Source organism: Carassius carassius, chromosome 26 (genome assembly GCF_963082965.1).
Source record: "Carassius carassius chromosome 26, fCarCar2.1, whole genome shotgun sequence".
NCBI lineage: Eukaryota > Metazoa > Chordata > Actinopteri > Cypriniformes > Cyprinidae > Carassius > Carassius carassius.
In genome coordinates this window covers 5872841-5897623 of record NC_081780.1, presented here as the reverse complement: position 1 = coordinate 5897623, position 24783 = coordinate 5872841, and the positions used below count along the sequence as shown (strand labels likewise).

The 24783-nt window shown below is 36.7% G+C and overlaps 1 protein-coding gene across 10 annotated transcripts; it reads left to right on the top strand.

The window, feature by feature from the left end:
• The first annotated feature begins 92 nt into the window (after positions 1-92).
• mical3b (microtubule associated monooxygenase, calponin and LIM domain containing 3b) lies at positions 93-23886 on the top strand. Of its 10 annotated transcripts, XM_059510878.1 has the most exons (34): positions 93-583; positions 2760-3095; positions 3181-3388; positions 4190-4303; positions 4384-4485; positions 5222-5377; positions 5579-5679; positions 5761-6018; positions 8329-8444; positions 8555-8681; positions 8756-8840; positions 8908-9055; positions 9929-10125; positions 10220-10326; positions 10416-10493; positions 10618-10785; positions 13826-13936; positions 14476-14659; positions 15215-15309; positions 15959-16236; positions 16319-16560; positions 16851-16928; positions 17884-19143; positions 19221-19309; positions 20242-20319; positions 20498-20548; positions 20641-20880; positions 20962-21055; positions 21618-21668; positions 22206-22271; positions 22388-22480; positions 22810-22909; positions 23063-23136; positions 23251-23886. In XM_059510878.1, exons 2-34 carry the CDS (start codon positions 2835-2837, stop codon positions 23433-23435), a joined length of 5595 nt encoding a protein of 1864 aa, XP_059366861.1. In that variant the 5' UTR covers positions 93-583; positions 2760-2834; the 3' UTR covers positions 23436-23886. The 10 variants fall into 10 exon arrangements, with proteins under 10 accessions (XP_059366861.1, XP_059366862.1, XP_059366863.1 ...); XM_059510879.1 differs by lacking the exon at positions 21618-21668; XM_059510880.1 differs by lacking the exon at positions 22206-22271.
• The last annotated feature ends 897 nt before the right edge of the window (positions 23887-24783 follow it).

The window sequence follows — 24783 nt, the reverse complement described above, 5'->3', positions numbered from 1 at the left end:
GGTAATGTTCTCCAGATTAGTGTCTCCTCCACCTCTCTTCTCTTACCCTCCCTCATCTGTGCTGTGTAATCTCTTTAAGAAGTCTCTGTCCCGGGGCAAATCAGATTAGATTTAGGGCTGTTTTCTATAACTCTCCAACAGCAACCACCAGCAGATCCTCTGCAATACTGAATAATGAATTTGCACGATTAACATGCTCTGCCTGCAACACGGGGACCATCTACTACAGAATCTGTGTGAAATAGAGATGCATGTGTGTGTCCTGAAAGACAATGTTTGTGTTTGTTGCCTGTGTGAAAGCGTGTGTGTAGAAGAGTCAGCAGGTGCCTGGTAGCTCCTTCCTCTGACCTTGGCTACAGAGAGATGGGGAGAGAAAGAGGACAGAGTGTGTGTGAGTGTGTGTGTGCTGTGTGTGTGAAACAGTGGAGCTAATTCCTGCACTGCAGCTGTGTATATGATACCAGAGTTAATGTGGCACCAACAGCTCTAGATCCACTTGGGAACTTGCCAGAGAAAAACAGAGCGAGAGACGAGGAAGGAAAATCATGTCAGGAACGTGTACACACCGCAGAGAAGCAGCACGGTAAATCTCCCTTGCATTGAATGTATTTGTGTGTGTGCATGTGTCAGTCTGGTGCAGCAGCGTTGATGCTTTGTGACAGGATCTTAAGGAACCCATATTAATTCAGATGCTCGATAGGATGTGGAAAGAGGTGAAAAAACGTATGACTGCAGCTGCTGGATGCTCATTCTTGGTGCATGCTTACATGGTAACACTCTATATACTCAATGAATGACTGTATGGTTTCATTAATATGAGCAAATGAACATATACAGTACTCTCACAGTGAAATCGATGTCTGAATGGCTGACATCAGGAAAAACTGTGATCGATCCTCTTTCTGCAGCACTTGACTTGCATTCTGTAATCCTATGCTCTCAAACCGCACAGCAGTCAATCACTGAGACATTTGAGAGAAGAGGTCATTTATTTTTATGGTGATGCTTTAGGGTTTTGCCCTCCATTTACACGAGGATCATGTATGAACGACCTCCAGTAAAACCAGGGGAGTGTTCGTTTTGATAGTAACTTGTTCTTCTTCATCTTACACACAGTTTCCATGAACTACTTGAGAGCATTGTATTTGCTTAAAAGAACAGATCATGCATAAATGAGTATCATTACAATACTTTCATCATTTACGAGTATTTTATGAACATTATGAATAACAAATGTACAGGTTGCTCTGTTCCAAGCGAAAATAGCTGTTTTGTGGCCTCAGTAAACTTAGAATAAAATACATTTATGATTCTTTTATGGTGGTTTTTGTTATTCTTGGAATGTGACAGCTCCTGGTCACCATTCAATTTTGATGACAAATTTTTTATTTCATCAAGTTAAGAGAAATATTAGTCTGAAGTTCACCCTGTCTCACCCATAATCCCCCTCTTTCTCCCAGTGGGTTGCTATCCTATGAGTTGATACCTGACCCCATCTTCAAAGGTCCTAAACTTTTGATACTATGTCAGTATCTGCATTAATTTCATTTAAACAACTTGCTGTATCATATTCTACTATTATAAACACAAGACACAGATTCTACTGTCATCAATTTTAAAGACAAGTCAGTGCAAGAAGGGGAAGAAATCAGCCATTAAAAGGATTCAGACACCAAAATCAAACTTAAATAGGTTTGCTTTTCATTACATATAATCATGAGATATAAAATCACGCATTATCTGCAAGCTCATATGAGTCATTCTTATGTGGCCACTTAGAGCTCAATTTTTTCTATCTAGGCTGAACTGCATGACTGAGTAATAGTGCTGGGTAAATTGAGTCAATGCAGTTACTGTAATCTTTTGTAATGTGCGTAATGAAGTGGTTTACTGTCTGGTGATTATTGCTGACTCTATGGAGCACTGTAAACCCCACCCCTTTTACTCAGCAGCCAATCAGAATGATCATTCGAGTCAGTACATCAGCCACAGACCACCCCAAAACATTTTCATTATCTATCTATTTATCTATCTATAGATATAGTTATCTATGCTCAATATTATATATATATATATATATATATATATATATATATATACATACACACATATATATATTTTAGATAATACAATATAATTATAGGTGATGGGATTTATCATTATTGTTATTTGTTTGTTTGTTTACTCAAAATGTCCTAAAACATTTGAAATCAAAGATTTTGCATTATCAGTTGACCAAAGCTTTAATTTTTTTTGCAGCATCAACTAAATAATCGCTTTGAAGCTTATATTATATCTATATAAAATTCACTAACTATTAAAAATTTTACCTATATAGTGTTTTTATTACTATAGTATAATAAATATATTATTATTATTATTCACTAATTATACTAAATATCATAAATTATGTATTGCACTTATGTAATAATTTGTAGGAAAGTCCAAGGCAATTCAATTAATTTAATTTCAATATATATTGAATTTACAAATATATTGTGTCAATAAAATTTCTCTTGTAAAAATATGTCTTCTATAAGAGTTGAGGAACTAATGAGAAGACATGTGTCTGAGTGGACCATAATGTGCAGATGGATAGTAAGAATGTGGCAGAACTTTTGCTGACGCGTCTGCCTCACAGCCTATCTATGCGAATTGCTTTCATTTTCATCTCCATCTAAACGATGGAGATCAAATTCTCTGTTCCCTATATGTCCAAAATCACCCAGCAATCACTGGAAATGATTTCTCCTCCTCAGATGTCCTGTGTCCGGTGCATTCTGGAGGTGAGCTGACTCCTGTGCAGGTCACTGCGGGTCGTGTGAGGAGCTAATATGTGGGTCGGCCAGTCTGAGTCGTGCCAGGCACATGCGCTGTTCGATGCCTTCGTGCAGGCCGCCACGTGCAGGGAGACCCTCAGGGCCTTCCAGGAGCTGTGTAAAGAGCTGAAGCTGCATCCAGGCGGTCAGCCGCAGTTCTACCACACTCTGAGGAGCAGACTGCACGACTGGAAGGCCAAAGCACTATGGGCCAAACTGGATAAAAGAGCCAGCCAGAAAGAGTACATGAGAGGCCATGCTTGCACCAGCACCACGGTACAAAGAGTCCCCCGCAGTGCATTGCAAGAGAGAGTTGTCTTTACTAGTGCACTGACAGCTGTGTGTTTTGTTGTGTGTTCAGTGTCTGATCATAGGTGCAGGTCCGTGTGGATTGCGGACGGCTATAGAGCTGCGATTTCTTGGTGCCAGGGTGGTTCTGGTGGAAAAGCGAGATGCTTTCTCACGGAACAATGTTCTTCATCTTTGGCCCTTCACCATCCAGGACCTCCGTGGTTTGGGGGCCAAAAAGTTCTACGGGAAGTTCTGTGCTGGAGCCATAGACCATATTAGTGAGTAAATGTGAACTTGAGATCAAAAATGACTTGAGTGCTTATTTGTGGTTTTATCGTATGCAATTCATAAGTGCGAATTATTCCAAAGGAAAAAAAACCTGCTCCACCACTGAAACAACTTCCTTTCCTGGTGACATCATTATAGCCATGCAGGCCACTGGTCAATTTTTACTTTTCACAATCCAATCAATTCCCAGTGAATCAAGTCTCAACTTACTTTTCTCATTATTCATCCCTTTTTTAATCTGTCCTATTGTTTTTGTTTTTGTTTTTGTTTTTTTAAAGGTGGCCTTGTTAGAGTTTAAAAAAAAAAAATCAGTATTGGTTCATATTTGATATTTTAATTAGTATGAAATGTGCTGAAAATTACTTTACATTTACCATTTAATATAAAAAATGTAGATTTAAAGTGGATTTATATAATGTATAGTTTGTATGTATTATGTATTAAGTTAATTTAGTGTAAAGCAATTATCAAAATTGCTATTTTTCATACTGTACATCATCATGTTGTGATACCTATATTTTTGTTGTATTTAAAATAATTTATTTTTAAATACCTGGCATTTTCCATGTTTTAATTAGTCATTTTACTCAAGTATTTCATAATTTTAGCGGGTTTTATGATTTAAAGTCTGTAAATGTAAAATATACTTTAAATAAACTAGTTAATACCTTAATATGCAGTTTTGCTTTATCAGTTTAATAGATTTGAATGGCATCTAATGCTTATTAAAACTATTTAATTTTACTATTTTTCATGTTAATTTGATTTTATCAACATTTATGCATGTGCAGGTATTCGTCAGCTGCAGCTGATGCTTTTGAAGGTGGCCTTGTTATTAGGAGTTGAGGTTCATGTGAATGTGGAGTTCAAACATCTAGTGGAACCTCCAGAGGACCAGGAGAAACGTAAGAATGTAATCAAATACAGTTTCACCCTAATTTTAACAGTAAAATGATTTGTCAGTTTTTACGTTTGTCCTGTTCAGGTGTTGGTTGGCGAGCAGAGGTCCATCCCAACTCACATCCAGTCAATCAGCTGGAGTTTGATGTGGTTATTGGGGCAGATGGTAGAAGAAACACTTTACCAGGTATCTGCAAAAACACATGGTCTCAAGCCTGTTGTAATCACAGGTTAACCAATCAGAAATGCAATAAACAGATGCTTCAGTCTGTGATTAATATGAACCCTTATTGGTCATAATAACAGTGTCTTTCTGGTTTCATACCATTTTGTAACTTTGGTTCCCCAGTTTCCTGCTGATTTACAATCACCTTCCTTTTTTTCTCTCACACATTTGGCAAAACCCAAAAACTTGTTGTGCACAATTATGCCACTCATATTTTGGTTAATTAATGGCAGAAGCTAAAAAAAAGCCTTCTGCTTTAGACTTAAAGAAAAAAAAAGTGTAAATGATTTAGTACAAAAGACTAGCGAGAAAGCTTGAAAACTTAGCTACACTACTGAATGAGATAATATATGATTCTGTGATTTATCAGCCAGATATCAGCATCCAGAAATAATATTAAGGAATATATAGTGTAATACTAGAGTTAAAAGCTATTTAATATTCAATGTCTCCTTTTAGCATGACTGTGCTGACAATATATACGGTAATATAAAGTCACATATAGTTACTGAAGTACTGAAATACTGAAGTAAAAGAATCTCATCTTGTGCAATGTTGAGGAACATTGAGGAAGTTCTGCAGTCATCTATAACAGACAGTTCCCCTATTCTAATTTTACCCTATTTTGGACGTCACTAATTCATTTTCTGGGATTCAAAGCCTCTGTATTATGGTTTTATTCATAATGTTCTGTTAGGGTTTCGCAGGAAAGAGTTTCGGGGGAAACTGGCCATTGCCATCACGGCAAATTTCATCAATCGCAACACCACTGCCGAAGCTAAAGTGGAGGAGATCAGCGGTGTCGCCTTCATCTTCAACCAGAGGTTTTTCCAGGATCTCCGGCAGGCTACCGGTGCTGAGTTATTTCATTATACAATATCTTACTACACTAGATAGCAAAACCTCATGGATTGCACTCAAATGTATTTTAAGCAACTAACATATATGTTTACATACAGCAGAGGCTTCTTTGTCTTCTCAAATATGAACGAGTTTATTATGTTTAAGATGATTTAAGCAATAATGATTATCAGTCAACATCTTTTATGTGCAGGAATTGATCTGGAGAATATAGTATATTACAAAGACGACACTCACTACTTTGTAATGACCGCCAAAAAGCAAAGTCTTCTGGACAAAGGAGTCATTCTGCGCGTGAGTCTAATATTATGTGTATTTCTTCCGCATATCGTACACATTGATTTGTGAGTGACTGTTTTCTTGTTTGTTTTGCAGGATTACGCTGACACTGAAATGCTGCTGTCCAGGAATAATGTGGACCAGAATGCACTGCTCTCGTATGCTCACGAAGCTGCTGATTTCTCCACCAATCATCAGCTCCCTACGCTGGATTTTGCCATCAACCACTATGGGCAGGCAGATGTGGCCATGTTTGACTTTACCTGCATGTATGCCTCTGAGAACGCAGCGATGGTGCGTCAGCGCAGGGGACACCCTCTGCTGGTCGCTCTGGTGGGGGATAGTTTACTAGAGGTGAGTGAACTATGAACAATTTTATACAATTATACAGTTAATAAGTTTATTTGCCTTTTTTCCTAGTAAAAGTCCAAATTAAGTCCTAAGAAGAAATATCTATCTATCTATCTATCTATCTATCTATCTATCTATCTATCTATCTATCTATCTATCTATCTATCTATCTATCTATCTATCTATCTATCTATCTATCCATTAGTGCTGCCAAATTGATTAATTGCATCCAAAATAAACATTTTTGTTTACGTAATACATGTGCACATGCATGCATATATTTAAGAAAAATATGCTGTTTATATATTAAATTAAATTAAATTAAATTAAATTAAATTAAATTAAATTAAATTAAATTAAATTAAATTAAATTTATAAGTTATTTTCAAAATATACAATGTATGTGTGTGTCTTTATATATACACATAATAAATATACACAGTACACACACATATGTGAATAAAAGCTTTTATTTTGAATGCAATTCATTGCAAATAATCGTTTGACAGCACTAAAATATATACACATGTATATATTTAAGAAATTTCGGTAATACATATTTATATTTATTTAATATAAATCATATATAAATATGAATTATATATGTTTGTGTGTGTGTGTGTGTATTTATATATACTTGTAAATATACATAGTCATACACACATTATGTAAACACAAACATTATAATTTTTACACAAGATTAATTCTTCATTTATTTTTAAGTTTCCCTTATTTTCACATTTAGACTCCTTCAGAGGCGTCATGCATTCATGATTTTTGAGGGGGCACATTTGGGGGGGGGGGGTATAAGTAATTCTACAAAAGCACTGTATAACTGATATAGGCTTATGTTTTTTTTATTTTTTTATTTTTCCTTTTTATTCAAAACAATTCCAAACATGCTTAATATATCAGGAAATATCTTGTTTCTCAAATATGTGTAGGTAAACGCGTTTTGCACCTTTATAGATTGTTATTTGATCAATATATGGAAATGTAGTGTAATCTATTAACTACACATAAAAACCCGACTTTTTACTTAAGTGCAATATCATGCCATAAAATATATTTTTTTATTTGCATTTAATGTAAATTTTAATAACAATATAGTAAGTTACTTATTTTAACACTTTCATTTTACAGATAGTAAAGAACATTTACATGATCAAAAAACATTTTCATTCAGTCTAGCCAGAGTCCAGGCACTCTCAAAAACTCCCATTATAATCACTGAAGCACTTTACATTATGAAACGAATATCTTACTTACATTCGTACGCACATCTGCACTTTTTGTTGTTTCTGATGAAAGAATTCGCTAAATAATTCAGTCAGCACGCAAGTAAACAAAACACTGCATTTCAGTGATGACTCTTCTGGACGTCTCTGATTGGCCATTGCATCCATAAGCGCAACAGAATAGTTTCTGATTGGTTATCATGAAGCGTTGTACGAACGCGTCTGTCTCTGGCTCAGCGCCAGCCAGCGAATGCAGATTTGAATTTAGCAGCTGATGCTGTGCACTGAACGATCTAATCTCACCGCTGTGATTGTATCAAATATATAAAAAAATAATATTCGGCAATTTTTTTTTTGTTGTCGTTTGGAAGCAGCATTTAAAATCCACTTGGCTCAGAAATCTGAGGGGGCACGTGCCCCATGACAATGGGCATGACGCCTCTGGACTCCTTTAGCACTTAAATTTTTTTTTAGCATCATTAATACGTTAATAAATAAATGTATATTAAATTACGTGTATATTAAATATAAATGAAATGTATATTAAACAAAATATGATTTAGATTTTTTATTTCATTTTTCATTTTATTTTTATCTTAAGAATATAATTTTTTTTTATCAAATCTCAAAATGAAGATCCATGTTTTTCAGACATAGCAATGTCAATTATATTGTTTTCATGTTTAAATTCACTTGTAGTATTTAAAAGGATTGACCTTTATTTTTAAATAAAAAAATCCAAAAATATAAAAATAGTATAGAATTATAATTTGGCATTGTTTTGACCATAATAACATACAGTAATTATCAAGTTTTTGGTATCCTTTGTTTTAAAAATATATATTAAGACACTCAATATATCATAACTTATTTTGGTCAGTTTTACAACTATGAATTTAATCTTAATTTTATTTTAACAATGTTTACATAATTTTACTAGAAAGTAAGACAAAGACACTGATTAACAAAATGATTCGATATGTTGTTTTTAGAACATTCTGAAACATCTTGATTCTTGCTCTGATTCTCCTGATTTTAAGCATCTTAGTGTAATTACACAGCTCTTTTTTTATAGCCATTCTGGCCAATGGGAACAGGCATTGCTCGGGGCTTCCTGGCAGCTACGGACACGGCCTGGATGGTTCGCAGCTGGGGTCAAGGCAACACCCCTTCAGAGGTTCTGGCTGAGAGGTCAGAGCTAAAATTAGATCAAAATGAAGCCAAGGCAGATTTACGAACAGTCAGTATTGACAAAGTAGGATTCTGTTCTAATATCCCCCTCTGTTTCTTCCTCGTCTCAGAGAGAGTGTGTATCGGTTGCTTCCTCAGACAACACCAGAAAACATCAGTAAAAACTACAACCAGTACAGCGTGGATCCTGCTACCCGCTATCCCAACATCAACATGCAGCTCATCAGCGCTGCTCAGGTTAGAAACTTGCACTTCTAATTGAGTCATAATCGCTGATGATGATGATCATGATGTTGAAAATGTGTGTACAGGTGCGTCATCTCATAGACACAGGTGAGGGTCCGGTTTTAAATCTTGATGCGGTCAGCTCTCCACACCCAAGACTCACACGGCAAGGTGTGTGTTACTTTATACATACCATCTACCATTTATACACAATCTAACATGCTGTCTGTGTGTGTAGAGTCAATGGCTCGTTACAGTAAGCTTCTGAGCTGGTGTCAGGAGCAGACGCATGGTTACATGAACGTATGTGTGACAGACTTCACAACTTCCTGGAGGAGTGGCCTGGCCTTGTGCGCTCTCATACACAGATTCAGACCTGACCTCATGTGAGTCCACACTCTTTACTCTGGGTATGAATGAAGATTGTGGCATAGTGGTTAGCAATCTAGGCTGGTAACCTAGTTTATATCACAGGTTGGCCAAGTTGTGAGTTTCAACGCGCTATTGCTACCATTTTATTGGGCTAAAATTTATATGAGGTGACTGTGGCACCAATATTTTTGGTCTACTTCCCAGAATGGACTGTTTTAAATATGTATATCTACTAAAAAAAATGTATGGGAGTGCCATAATAATAAGTAATTCATTACACGCATCAGTAGCTAAATATATCATAAAATGTGTAAATAAATAAATATACATATTAAATGTTATTAAATGTATAAATAAAATATTTAATGTATTTAATCTTTTTTTAAAAGCATCAATAAATAAACTGGCAAAATGTGGCAATAAAAATGACGTGTTTCATGATTTATTCATTTATATATGACACGTATAGTTATTAATTGACACTATGTAGTTAATAAATAAATAGGTCAGTAAATAAAATCTATATTGTGAAATGTGCCAATAAATGTCAATTACATTTTCACCTAAACTTTAATGGTTGATTATGAACATTTTATAAAGTATTTATTTATTAAGTTAACTTTTATATTATTTTAAATTGTAATTGTATTCAATTACATATATTTATTAAAACTTTTAATTAAATATTTATACATTAATACGGCACTCCCAGTCCTCCCAGTATAGGTACTATTATATTGATGGGCGTAAGCTTAAACCTGAAAAAACTTTCATGAGGTTTTGCTTCTATTCCTTCAAATTTAGTGACTAAAACTGGGCAGATTGTATTATTGCATGGAGGTTTTCTGAATGTGTTACTCTGACACTAGTGTCTTTGTTTCTTGCAGTGATTTTGCATCTCTGGAGGAGAGTGAACCGGAGCTCAATGGTCAGCTGGGTTTGGACATGGCGGAGCTGGAATTTGGTATTTGTCCTATTATGACCGGCAAGGAGATGAGCGCACTGGAAGAGAGTGACTCTCTCTGCATGGTCATGTACCTCAGCCAACTTTACGAGCTCCTCAAAGACACAGCGCCAGCTAGTGGTCAGGATAAGGCATAATCTGTTATTTTACTTGGGTGATATTTGAACCTTCTTTCATCTTTATTTATATACACACTTTTTTTTTCTCCGATCAGGAAACCTGAGCTCAGAAGGGAAAGCAGGTCCGTTCTCCAGCCCAAAGTCACCGATCTCACTGCTCAGCAAACTGGGACAGAGTCTGTCCCGCAAACGCAATCCCAAGGTTCACACACACTCACAGGTACACAACTGCATATTTTAGCAGCCATTACCCATTTTATGTTAAGATGTGCTATTTTTCATCTCTATCAGGATAAGAAAGAGAAGGAAGCAGATAGTGTTGGAAATGGAAAGAGGAGGAGAACAAGCCAGACTGGCCAGTCAGAAGAGGTGAGATGTTATATATGAAATATATATATTTAGTACTGTAGTATATATATACTTAAGTTTATTTCATCTGTAAAAAAAAAATTCTACATTTTTGTTGATTATCTGTGATATTTTCCTGATATAGGATGATGTTCCTCATGATAGCAAAGAAAATAAAACTTCAGGAGTAACTCCTGGGTCAGAACCGAAGGTCGCTGAGGGTCACAGCATGGTTCGGTCCATGACGACGCTACTGCTGGCTAAATTTGAGGAAAACACACCACTGGCCTCAGCCAGTACAATTCGCAGACAGGTGTGTGAGGCTTTGTGTGATGCATGTGTTCTTTTACATGCATAAAAGTGTGTTTGCATGTGCAAACATATATGTGACCCTGGACTACAAAAGTTTATGACAAACTAATCAAATTTTTTATTGCTAATCAAAAATTAGATTTTGATATATTTACGGTAGGAAATTTACAAAATATCTCCATGGAACATCATCTTTACTTAATATCCTAATGAATTTTGGCATAAAAGAAAATCAATAATTTTGACCCATACAATGTTTTTTTGGCTATTTTTAAAAATATACCCCAGCAACTTAAGACTGGTTTTGTGGTCCTAGGTCACATGTCCATGTCCTGACAAGGTGTATTTTTTTTTTTTTTTTTTTTTAATTTTCGTTTTTTTTTCTACTCAAAAGAGCAGGAGATATGATTTAATGGATTTAATGCTTCATCGCATCAATCAGACTTGATAATAATGTCTTAGTCACTCATATCCATGTTTGATAGAAGAATTTTTGGTTTTGGTTGCTATAAAATGTCACACTTCCTCTTTTAGTCATGAGATTTGTAACATTTTCCTAATATAGAGTGAACTAGCTCACCTTGCCCATCAGTGAAAACTGCTGATTCATCCAGTGCCTGCTGCACAAACTTAGCATTCACACTTCAACAGGAAGAACTAGAATTGGCAAAGCCACTGTGCAGAGTTTCTAAAGTGTTTTATTAGATTAAAAGCCATTCAGGTGATTGACAGTAACAACTGCAGCATTAGAAGACTGCACCAGGGATTTTTACTCTACAATGAATAACATTTTGATGTCCACCAATCCTACTTGAAATGAAAGGAAAATGCTGTTATTAATTACTCACCCTCATGTTGTTCCAAACCTGTAAGACCTCTGTTCATTTTTAGAAAAAAAATTAAGATATTTTTTATGAAATCCGAGAGCTTTCTGACCCTCCATAGACAGCAACAGAACTACCATGTTCAAGGCCCAGAAAGTTAGTAAGTACATCGTTAAAATAGTCCATGTGACGCCAGTGGTTGAACCGTAATGTTATGAAGCTACGAGAATACTTTTTGCACACAAAAATAACAAATTATCAAATAATTACTTCTCTTTCCTGTCAGTCTTTGACACATTCATGACAGTATCACTTGAACGTGTCAATCCATTGCTGTCTATTTCTTCAAAAATATCTTAATTTGGGTTTTGAAGATGAATAAATGAATGATGCATTTTATATAGCGTGTCTTGTGTATTGCTGTCCACCCAAATGAGGGTGAGTAATTAATGACAGAATTTTTGGGTGAACTAACCGTTTGAGAAAAAGCACACAACACAGCAGGAGCTGATGTGTTTCTGTTTCAAGGAATAGGTCAGAGTTCACTTTCTGCTGATTTAAAGCGAGAAGGTAAAAAGACACCTGTGCCATAAGATAAAACGGGTCAAGTAGTGTGCATTTTTGTACACAAATGGCTAATCTGGTTCTGATTGAATCTTCTTTGGTCTCTGGGACTGTTGGGTTAGTATGAATAGGTTATGAAGAAGCTCTCTGTGTTGACTGGCCTAGGGCTCAACAGCCTATCAGTGACTGGAGGCCATGGGACATGTGATCTGAGGATCTTAACTGAAGAATCTCAGACAGAGTGGTTTATTATCTCTACCTTATCCTTTATGCTACTTAGTGACTTTGCCTTTGACTGACAGGTTTATATTGATTCATGGATGGATGGATGGATGGATAGAATATGTTAGGTTGGAAATGGTATGGTGAATTTAATGGCATTCACACCAAGGAATCAGATCCTTTGCTATTCGTATTAAACCACATTTGGAGAACTTAAATACAAATTTGAACATTTTAAATCAAATACAATTCAATTCTATATCTCCCTGGAAATTAAAGATATCAATTTGGATTTGGCTCATCAGAGGAAAGGAGTGACCCATCCAAATGTATATAGACAGCAATATTTGGACATAAGAAACCAATTCCCTTTTCACGTACCTATATTCACAGATGGTTCGAAGGTGGAAAATAGTGTAACAGCAGCAATGGTGACTGGACATCAACGCTATGGAATCCGTATTCCAAAACAGTGCTCAATTTTTTCTGCTGAAGCACGTGCTTTACTTTTAGCTTTGGAGCATATTGAAAATGCACAACAAAAAAATTATATAATTTTTACAGACTCGAAATCTTGTCTTCAAGCATTGGACACTTTAAAAACTGATCATCCTTTAGTGGACTGCATCTTAACAAAAGTGGATTATCTACTAAATCAGTTCTTCAGTATTATCTTTTGCTGGGTTTGACCCACACAAGTTTGACCCATGCGTTTTTGCTTAAGGGTGAAGATCCAACTCTATGCATGTTTTGTAAAATACCCTTATCTGTTAAACATATTTTATTGGATTGTCCTGGACTTATTACAAGCAGAATGCTCTTTTATGAAGTTACTTCACTTAAGGACATATTTAATGAGATTATGCCTGAAAAGGTTTTGGATTTTTTATCATGTGTTAATTTAAAAAATCTTATATAATATGACTTGCTGTGTTTATTTGTTTTGTTTTTTTATTGTATTTATATGATATTTGTATTTTTGTAATTGTATTTTTGCCATGAAAATAGCTTTGAGTGCTGACATGGCATTAAATAAAATAATCTGAATCTGAATAACACCAAGGAAGATAACTATAATTACATGGAGGAACAATATCACTGGAATCATTTTCAGAATGATTTTTTTTTTTGAACAATAAAAACAGCCAAAATCCAATAAAAATACAATTAGTCTTTGAAGCACTCAAGCGGCAGATGTCATAAGTGAAGTATGTGCTTATAATATATTATTGCCCAGTGATGTGGATGTTAATATAGCTCTTGTTACTTTATAGAAATCATTTTTGTTGACTTTCTCTGTTTTAAGTCAATCTGTCATTTCCACACCTTTATGCTTTTATGGATATTCATGCATCATTTCTTTTGATGGCTTTCATCTCAGAAGCATTTTGCATTCCTGCTTGTTTCCTATGCTCATCTTTTGATTTGTAGAGCTACATTCAGATGTATACGGGCGGAGTGAGCTCATTGGCTCAGCAGATAGCCAATCAGATTCAGAGTCAGCAGGATCAATCTCCCAAGCTCCTTCACAGGAGGGAGTTGGTAAGAGTTCACATGTTGTGCTGGCGACAAATCTTCCCTAACACTGTGAATCTTCTTGTGTCCCTTTTAGTGCCTGTATTACTGTGTGTATAACCCAGCCTTGATTTTTGTTTGCCGTTATATTTACTAATTACTAATTCCTTCTCTAATCCATTTTTTCGAATAAGGCTCAGTGCTTTACAGCTTGGTTAGACTGTCATTCCATGAAATTGCTGCAGTTTGTTTCTATGGCATGTGGTGAAATATGAGCCTTTGTTTGACGTTTTTCATTGTGTCAGCCATATTTTATTTAATATATTAGCATTATTTTATATTTTAAAATTAAAAATTACTGTAAATAAAAAGTAATATAAAAATAAAATCTGAAATAATACAATTATTCAAATAAAATAAAATAACAATTATCACAAGTAATAATAATTATATAAAAGTATTTAATGCACACTGTCACCACAGTTCTGTCCTGACAGCTGTAGTTGTCCATGTTAAGAAACTTTATTTTGATTCTTGACCTTTGACCTCTCACCTCTCACCTGTAGGGTTTTCAAAAGGAGTTTCCTGTGAATATGGGCAGCAGTGATGTGTGTTATTTCTGCGGCCGTCGCGTTTATGTCATGGAAAGGCTGAGCGCGGAGGGAAAGTTCTTCCATAGGAGCTGCTTCCAGTGTGATCACTGCAGCACCACGTTACGCTTGTCCAACTACGCTTACGACCAGCTACATGGTGTGTGTGTATGATTAATCACTTCATACTTTCACTAACAAAACGATTATTATCAGTACTTTGTGTTTTTAAGATTTTATGCTTAAATCAAAAACAATAGGTGTTTAGCTTTTAATGGATGTAGTCACAAGATGAGCGACACAGCCTGTTAAAATGTCCTGTTGTTCTGTGTTGCTCTAGGCGACTGTTTTCGACCGAACAAATTGCTCTTTTGTTACCATTGCACAGTCATAAGGTCTGAAATGAGGGTTTGTTGGGACAGGGCTTTTATTGTTGTGCAATAATGACAGTGGGGTGCACACACACACACAGAAACTGAAGGCCCTCAGCAAAATCCCTTTTAAATATTTTTAAAAATAGGAATCAAAACACCAAAAAGGTTCTAACTGATAGGGTCGTATAGATCACATGATTCAAACACTTCAAGTTTAAAAAAAGAGGCGGAATTCGGGCCGACTTCAAGCAACTATATAAATAAGACATTCAGTCCCTGCATCAGCTACTTTTTGTATTTTCCTCCTCTCAAATCGTCATTTTTTCTTTTTGTTTGTACAGGAAGGTTTTACTGTAAGCACCACTTCAGCTACAGAATGACTAGCGTGGATCAGAGAAAGAGACCAGCCCCACCTGTGGCCCCTCGATCTACTCAGGTAACCTTATCAGATCACCATTACACTTCTTTTAGATCCTCTATATTTTTAGCTATGTATAAAACTGAAAAATTCTCAGTATAATGACTATATACAGTAGCTACATCTGACAGATTTGTGAATAAATTTATGTAAAAACAGGACGCAATTTTTTAAATAGCATAAACTGCACCATAGTTTTTATTTATTGAATTTTTCAGTTTGTCATAAATATTTATATATATTTACATGTGTAACTCTATTATTTGTTTATTCGGCATTCAAAGATTTGTATTTTATTAAAAATATTTTTTGATAATTTTTGTTTATCTTTATTTAAATAAAAATGGAAAGGAATATCAGTATCAGATTCTTTGATTAAAAAGTATTTATTTACTTTTATTAATTTTGTTTATTAAGGTGTCCTTGTTGCACATGCTACGTGTACTTACTATTATGATTACAGTAAATTATGCATAATTACATGCAAGTAACCCTAAACCAACCCTAAGCCAAAACCTAATCCTAACCCTAACCATATAGTTGGTACATGTAGTTAATTAATATTACTCTGTTCTCAAATGTATAATTATACTTTAACAAGGATACCTTAAAGTGTTACTTTATTTATTTATGCAGTTATTGACATGACTTGTCTGTGTCTCTCCAGGCTCTCCCTGCTCCTTCCTCGGCTTCTACGTCTTTGTCCTCTCTAGGGTCAGTGGGCACAACCACCCCACCAGACTCTTGGTCCTCCAGCGCCCAACCAGACATAGTATCCAGCCTGGCCAAGAGACTGTGTGGTACCCCAGAACGCATTGAGCTGGAGAACTACAAACCCTGCCCAAAACAACAGGACAGCCCACTGCTGGAGGTCCCAGAGGAGACGCTTGCACAGCACAACCTCAGTGCAAGCCTGCAGGAGAAAAACACAGAGGAGCAGTCCAGGTATAAAACATGCTCCTCTTATATTACTAATATTTACTTCCATGTTTTTCCTGGATAAATCTGTCTCTTTTTTGGCTTTCAGTAGCTCTGAGTCAGACCTAGAGGAGGAGGTTGTCTGGAAGGAGGAGGGGCCAAACATCAGGACCAATGAAGAGAGAGAGTTTGACCTGGAGGAGGAGCTAAAAGAGGAAGAGGGAGGAGAGAACCAGGAAAAACAAGAGGAGGAGGAGGAGGAGGAGGAGGAGGAGGAGGCCGAGGATGAGGAGGAGGAGGAAGAAGGAGAAGTTTCCGAAGAAGAACAATACGAGGGAGTTTCTAGTGATGGTGGGTGTTTGTTTCTGTTAATTTTCTTTAGAAATGGCTCTGATAAAATGGGTAAAGTTTGATCTTGTCTGACTATTTTGTCTGTTTATTGAAGAAATCAAATCAAAGAAATCATCTTAAGATGAGCTGTTGTTCGATTTAATGTCTCTCGATATCTGTTTTTGTTTATGTTTGTGTGAATTTGTATGCGAGGTGAGTGTTGTCATGCTTGTTTGTATGTTTATTTTTGTTTATTCACCACTGAATGTGTGTGTGTTTTGGGGTGTGTTGACATGTATGTGTATGTGTAGAGGGTGAGTACTGCCCTTGGGAGAGGGAACGGCTCTCAGGGGTGTGGCTTGAGGAAGAGGAGGCGGGGTTTGTTAAAGGTAGCACCACCCCTGAACATTGATGGCCTTCATAAGCCTTTTTTGCATTATTTTAACTTAAAAGATGTTGTTTGCAGGTTATTTCTTTTGCAGACTGTGCATGATTAATAGTGTGTTTTTAATGTTTGTGTATTTTGCAATTGGCTTTTTATATTTCATATTTTTGGAATGGAATGGCTATGGAAATAGGTCTGAGTTTTTTTTTTTTTTTTGCCTGTTTTATATATTTTGCAAATTTTAAGTCACTAACTTAAACATTGTCCTAACCAGGTACAACATGACAAGTTTTCATATTGTAATTTATTTGTTCAAACCGAAAGCAATAATGCTGCACAATGTAAACACTCATTTCTAATCCCAACATATTTGCTACATAGTGTTTACACTTTAATGCAGTATGCCTGGTTAGCACATATTTTTGTATAAATAAAGAAGTTAGCCTACTTTATAGATCCTAGACAGTAAAAATTAATGCACAGCAAAAATGTACACAAATAAATTATGCACATGGTACAAGTAATTCTACACAAAGGTCTTAACAGTAATAATATTTAGATACACACTCATAATAGGAACTATTTGGGGGTAAAAATAAATAAATAAAAATAAAATAAATTATATACAGTATATTAATGAGAAATATAGTTTCTCATTAATATACTGTATATATCATTAGAATTAATGAGACATAAAGTTTCAGAATATGGATCTATCAAAAGTGAAAAACCTCCAAAACAAAACATTTGATTTTCTATATTTTATTTGTACCATGATTGAACCTTGTTTACAATCTTATCTTTTTTCAGGCTGCTTTATATTATTACTTTTTTAAGAGCAACTGACAAGCTGCACCTTCCCCACAAAACTATTTTATTAGGAAGATTCTAGAACTCCTCTAGAATTCTTTCCCATTCTAATTATTTTTTCATTTATCTTTCATACTTTTAATAACCAGAGTCTTATGAAGGATACAGTGATGACAAAGATATAGACACCAGTTCAGTCAGAGAGTCCAATCCATGTGACCAACAGGAACAAGACAAATCTGTTTCATTGCACCAGTCTTCTACAGAGTCCCCGCCCTCCTTGAAATCACCAGAATCAGGTCCCACACCCACACCTGAGCTGTCAACGAATCCAGAGAAATCACCTGTCAAGAGGTCAGAGGTTGTAGAAGAGTTCTGGCTGAGGAGTGCCGAGATCAGGAAGAGTTTAGGCCTGACTCCTCTGTCTAGAGAATGCGACCCCAAACATACAGCAGCCCAAACATCTAACATTAAAGAAAGCTTCTACACCTCAGTCGCCTACGTAACGTCCTGCAATAGCAATTCTGCCAAACAAACACCAAGAAACTGTGACTCCAGCACACAAACTCCATCTCAAAGTACATTCCTGCCTGAACCATCTCACACTATGGATGGCGATGCAGGCATCACATTAGAAGAGCCGATAGGTCGCTCTTCTGTAATTCACAGACTAAGCATCACTGTAGAAGGTTGTGTGATGGGGGACAAGCAAGATTTCGATCTCAGTTCCACCTCATTTGGAAATGAAAGCATTTTAAATCCAGACACAGGTCTTCCTACTCCTCCGTACAGCCCATCTAGTTCCCCTCTTGTCAACAAACAATGTCGCGGCCTTCACCAATCTGAACCGATACTGGACCGAGAGGTTATGGTCTTCTCATCAACCCGTGCTACTCCTATTCCACAGCGGGATGGTTTTAAACCCGAACTCAATCAAGCTTGGAGTCTTCCTCCGGATGAAATTGAGATCCTGTGCGGAGACGAGGCGGAAGGGGCTTCCAGACTGCCGGAAAGATCTGGTGTCACGAAGACCGTAGGCCAGACGGACAACTGTAGGCTGGATCACAGGAGGACGCTTCCAGACCGGTTGGTTGCCCCACTGCTGGCAGGGGGACCGGAGGTCAGGCTTCGAAGGTCAGAGACGAAGCTGTGGGGGACGGACAATGACTTGGAGGAGAAGGAGAAAAGGCGCAGCTCGTTGTTCTTGCCCCGTAAAAGCAGGAAGAGTATGAATGCAGCGGCTGAGGCCCAGCAGAAGCCAGGAAAGCACAAGTCCCTCTGGAAGACTGTTTTCTCAAAGTATAAGAAGGACAAAAAGAGGAAGGAGGCTACGATGGTGGCAGAAACTCTACCTGCCGCAACTAACACCGAGACCAAGCGGAAAGTGTCAGGAATTAACAGAACATCAGGTGAGATGGATGGATGGATGGATTATAAATAAACTGTACCACATGAGCATGACTTTAAGGGTGTTACCACATTGCAGACCTGTGTTTCCGGAAAAATCCGAGTTTCTCTGAAGACACAGACTTGTCTTGCCATGCTCTTCTAGAAAGATGTCCACTCAGAGCTCAGGTAATGTCAAACTCCTCTCCACTCTCTCTGATCCTTAAGGTCACATTTCATGTTAATCTGCATATTTTCAAGGGCAAAATGCAATCATTTCAATAGGAATGCAATCCATGCAATTGGAAATTTAGTAAAGAATATTTAGCTGCATGGTTTGAAAGTGACTTCTGTGTGAGTTGTGCTTCATATGTTGCCACATTATAGACAATTGACATATTCAAAATTCTGCTGGCTTTAGAATTAAATGAGTAATTTTTGCTGTTGTGCCTTTAAAAGAGATAGTTAATCTAAAAAATTAAAATTATGTAATTAATTACTCACCCTCATGTCGATCCAAACACTTAAGAACTTTGTTCATCTTCGGAACACATATTAAGATAATTTTGATGAAATCCGAGAGCTTTCTGGTTCCGAGTGCATCATGGTACTCTTGTGAATGGCAGCAGAGACTGACACTGAGAAGAGGAAATCGTTGAATAAAGTTATTTTTGTTTTCTTTACGTTCAGAAAGTATTTTCGGAGGTGATGTCAAATGGACTATTTTAACGATGTCCTTACTACCTTTTTGGGCCTTGAATGTTTCAGTTGCGTTGCTGTCAATGAAGGGTCAGAAAGCTCTCGGATTTAATCAAAAATATCTTAATTTATGTTCCGAATATGAACAGAGGTCTTACAGGTTTGGAACGACATGAGGGTCTGTAATTAATAACCAACTTTTCATTTTTGGGTGAACTATGCCTTTAAGACTTGGACCCTTCAATCTTCAGATATTTTCAGTCTTACTGTATACAACAATAAGACACATTGCTTAGCATTTATCCATGGCTGCTTAGAGCTTTATATATATATATAAAACTGGTATAATGGAATCATTTATTGCTTCGTTTTATTATTGACGTTGGAGGTAACTGAATGTCTTTTTTTGGCTGTGCTCTTAGCTGTGGGAAGAACTATCTAATATCAAGTCAGACCTTCTGAAAGAAACAATATACGAGGAGGTACATGAAGGGGATGAGGTATCAAATATGGCAATGAATTGTTTTTCAGATTTTAGATTGTGAGAGCTGAATGTAGCACATAGACATGTGTTTTGTAATGGAGTTTGTGCCATGGTTAGCAGTATTTATCTTTGTATTCAAAATGCAGAGTATACAGAATACAAATTAATACAGTTTCTGCCTTTTCTCTCCTGAGTTGCTTTACGTGCCTCATGCATTGGCATTCAAGAGGGCTTATGCTGTTAAGGTAGCATCTTTTTATTTCAAATGTGTTGAGCTCCTTCAATCTTTAAACCCACTGGCTAAATTAGCAACACTCAGCATATTGTTCCTCAATAGAAACACAGCGTTTTGCCAGAGCTGCCAACCAAGGCGGCCACCCCAGTGTCGTCATGTCCGTCAGAGGTGGTAGGTGTTTGGGTGGTGTTCCCGGACCCTTCCAGCATAAGTTTCTGTACCACACTGTTTCAGAGAGCAGAAACGGAGGAGGAACTCAACGCCAAGCTGACACGGCGAGTGCAGAGAGCAGCGCGCAGACAGGCAAAGCAGGAGGAGCTGCGGAGGCTGCACAGGGCACAGGTGTGTGTGATGTATTTTGAAGCATTCTTGTTAATGTGCCTCTTAAAAAATGCATATTTATTTTTGTGCACGTCATCTCAGTTAATCCAGCGTCAGTTGGAGCAAGTGGAGGTCAAGCAGAGGCAGCTGGAGGAGAAGGGTGTAGCTGTGGAGAAAGCACTCAGAGGCGAAGCAGGTACCTGTCAATCACCCGTCTTGTCAAGTGGATGAGCCTCAGAAATCACAGTTTTATAGAAACTTTTAAATTGTTCATTAATTTGTTAATTTAAAATAAAAGTTGAATGAGATAAGTAACCCTGATTCAAAAAAAGATATGCTTAAACCAGCCTAATGTGGTTTAGTGGTGTTAAATGGTCTTAGCTGGTTCAAAACCATCATGACCAAGCCGGTCTTCAGCTGGTCTAGCTTGAATAAAAGTGTATTTTCTTTTTTAAGCTTAGACCTCACAAATGTTTTTATTTATTTATTATATTCATTTATTTATTTAGTTACTTAATATTTTAGCCATTCTTCCAATACATATAATGTACTATGAAATGTCATCATCCTTCATGGTTTGTACCCATTATATGTTTGTTTACAAAGTCTTAACATTCATCAAAAACATATTGCATATATCATTTTTATTGCTGCATTCACTGCATTAGCATATTTTTAAACACAGGGACGGAGCAGTGCTGGATGTTCTGTTTTCTTTAACTTTTAATGGTCATGATGTGTCCTTCCTTATGATATAGACTTCTGGGGAGACTCAAGTACATCTAACCTTTTGGATGTACATCTGGGTGGTATGTACAACACATCTGACTTAGCGCTCATGCTAATGACACTAACAAACATGTTTACTGTCTATTTAGAGGTTCATAATGTGTTAACACAAATTAAACAGCTGTTTTAGTGGTGTAAAAATCGTGCTGTGGATCCTGTCCTGTTTGCTTGCTGTTAGCTTTGTGTCTGAATTGAATCTAGATGCTAGAGGGTAGCATTAGTTAGTTTGTATCATCTGGTGGCTATGACAGTTTGAGATAAAGTTTGAATAGCAGTACTGTTGGAAATACACATATAAATTGTAGTCAGGGAAGATGGCATATTTTAGAAGCTATTTTAACTTTCACTTTTGGCTAATCTCTCCAGTGGCCTGCTTTCTGAGACAGCAGATTGTCAGTCAGACCACTCCCTGGACATAAACATCCAACTCGACCCATTTCAGCTTCACACCTCACATTCCTCTATTTTTCCCATCCTTGCTTGATTGCCTTCCTGAATTCCTGAATCCTTGAACCCTTCCTCTCCCTCTTTTTTTCTGCCCATCTCTACGGTTTTAGTCGAACCCTTTCTAGGTTCCCCTCATAGAAGGCCTGTCTATCTCTGTCCTTGCTGTTCCTCAGAAGGTAACAACCTCCCCAGTCTCACACCTCTAGTGCCGGTTGTGTAATAGAACTAAATTCTAAAACCTTTTACTTTTCTCTCCTGTCTTCTATTCCTTCCTCTGCCCTGCTGTACACAGCCAAAGCTAAAGGGACAGAACACGATCATTCAGTTTATATCTGTACAGTCTTTTTTCTTTATGTAGTGCAAGAACCTCCACTTCACCAGCTAAGTACGATATTCTCTCCTGGAATCTCAAATTTAGCTCTGTAACCTTTCGCAATGGAGTTGCATGGGCATGGCACGTTATTGATCTGCAAGGCTCTAAGTACATCTAAAAATTCGCATCCTGTCTTATTTGGGAATTTGTTTTTGTCTGCTTGCACGTTTTGATTAATTTATTTAAAATATAAAAACTTTCAAAAGTTTGAAAAAGCCAAAGGCAAATTTTAATTGCTTTTTAGTGCTTAAAGTATATATTTGGACCCTGCTTATAAGCATATTCATGCACATGATTGCATGTCTATACAGTGTCCCATCCTCCACTTCTCTCTCACACAGGAATGGGAAAGAAAGATGACCCTAGTTTAATGCACCAGTGGTTTAAGCTGGTGCAGGAGAAGAATGCCCTCGTGCGCTATGAATCTGAGCTCATGATATTGTGAGTATCAATGGTTTGAATGTTTAATAATAGTCTGAACTGCGCGGACTGATCTGGCATTGTGTGATTGCATCAGGTATTACATAAGTGTTCTGCTTCTCGGTTTGGTCTAGTATTGTTTGCTATGTGCTCATCTGTGTGGTTTGTCTTCAGTGCACGTGAGCTGGAGCTGGAGGACAGGCAGAGTCGACTACAGCAAGAGCTGAGAGAGCGCATGGCGGTGGACGGTTAGTACATGCAGAAGATATTAATAGTTCAACTTCCCTTAATGCTTTGTGGTTTTCTCTCGTAATGGTTCATCAATTAATAACAGCTTCACAGCACCTCTTTCTCTCTCTCAGACGATCTGAAGGGGGAGGATGAGCTGGCGGAGGAGAGGCGTATATTGAGCGAGATGCTGGATGTGGTGGAGCAGAGAGATGCATTGGTGGCCTTGCTGGAGGAGCAGCGAGTGAGAGAAAAAGAGGAGGACGGTGACCTGGAGGCCGTCATGCTTTCTAAGGGTTTCAGTCTGCACTGGGACTGACTTGCACGTGCACAAATCTCATCATACTGCTTGAAGGGCTGCTCTGTGTCTGTTTGCACAACCAAAATGCACAGCTGCTGTTTTCATCACTCTGAACCGGCCCGTCCACATGCACTCTGGGCTGTATGTGCAACTACATAGCTGTCTAAATAATGAATCCCAGGATTCGGCAAGAGACTGCAGGCTCTGATTAGAATGAATGGCAATGTCTTGCCGCCAAATAATGCTATTCTAAGACTGCTACGCTAATATGCAAAAGAACATCTTTTTGTTTGCTCTCTTTGTTGATAAGGTTAAGGTACATCTGTAGTGTTATCCAGATCCACCGCGTTTAGGCTTAACAGAAATTAATGTAGAATGGCATATATAACCACATTGTCAATTTACAGTAGAGATTGGAGCATGTAAACTTAAATAAACCAAAAAAAGGCTTCTTAATGTATGATTGGAATTTTATTTTTTGGACCTGATTTAGGGCAACAATTCCTGTTGTTTAACCTGTATAAGTTAACTTCACACATAGTTGTCCATTCTCAATATATTCACATTCATTTACTGGATGAAATGTCTTTTTTTATTTTTTATTATCTTGCACAGAATTTGTTTTACATTTTGTTGTTGCTATATTTATTCTGTAAAACTTCCTTTCATTAAACAACCTTTCTTTTGAGAAAAATATGAGGACTGTTTTCATTTGGAGTTTGACTACTTTTTTGTTTTTTTTGGCATGAATATGGGACACATAGTGTCCTGTAACTTTTTTAAATGCATTAGTACGGTAATAATATTAATACTAATAAGTAATACACACTAAAAACAATATCATATTGTTTATGTAATTACCAAAATGATTATGAATTATTAATTTATTATAAAAAATAACATTTGTTAAAATGCCTGGTTTTATACACTTTTGTGATGTTTATTAAATGCTTATTTGCAAAAAATGCCAGAATTGCACAAAATAACGGTAATTGGTCCCAAGTGTCTTAATAAAAGGGGTGTAAAAATTTCACTACGCAATAGCAAAATTCTATAGTTATTTAATGGGATTAATTGGAATGCACAGTGAATAAAAACACGATTTTTTTTTTAAGGAGTTATGTCTTTTTGCAAATTAACTCTTCATATATAAGCAGCTCATACTGTATAAATATTGGCTGTCAGTCAACATTTTCCAAAGGCTACGCATCTTTTTTTCACAGGCTCTATATTGAGATAAAGTTTTCAGGGACTAAAAGGTCATTTTGCACACCTACTTTATTACCTACATTCACTGTGTTTTTAGGAATTACAAGCCTCGTTATTTTTGAATATTGTTAATTAATCACGCTCTTGTGGGATTGCG

Excerpts from the sequence above, each read along its gene's own strand:
- mical3b (XM_059510878.1), top strand. The coding sequence starts at position 2,835 with ATGTGGGTCGGCCAGTCTGAGTCGTGCCAGGCACATGCGCTGTTCGAT. Across the intron at positions 3,096-3,180 it reads ATGCTTGCACCAGCACCACG|TGTCTGATCATAGGTGCAGG; the intron begins GTACAAAGAGTC and ends TTGTGTGTTCAG. Across the intron at positions 16,237-16,318 it reads AACACAGAGGAGCAGTCCAG|TAGCTCTGAGTCAGACCTAG; the intron begins GTATAAAACATG and ends TTTGGCTTTCAG.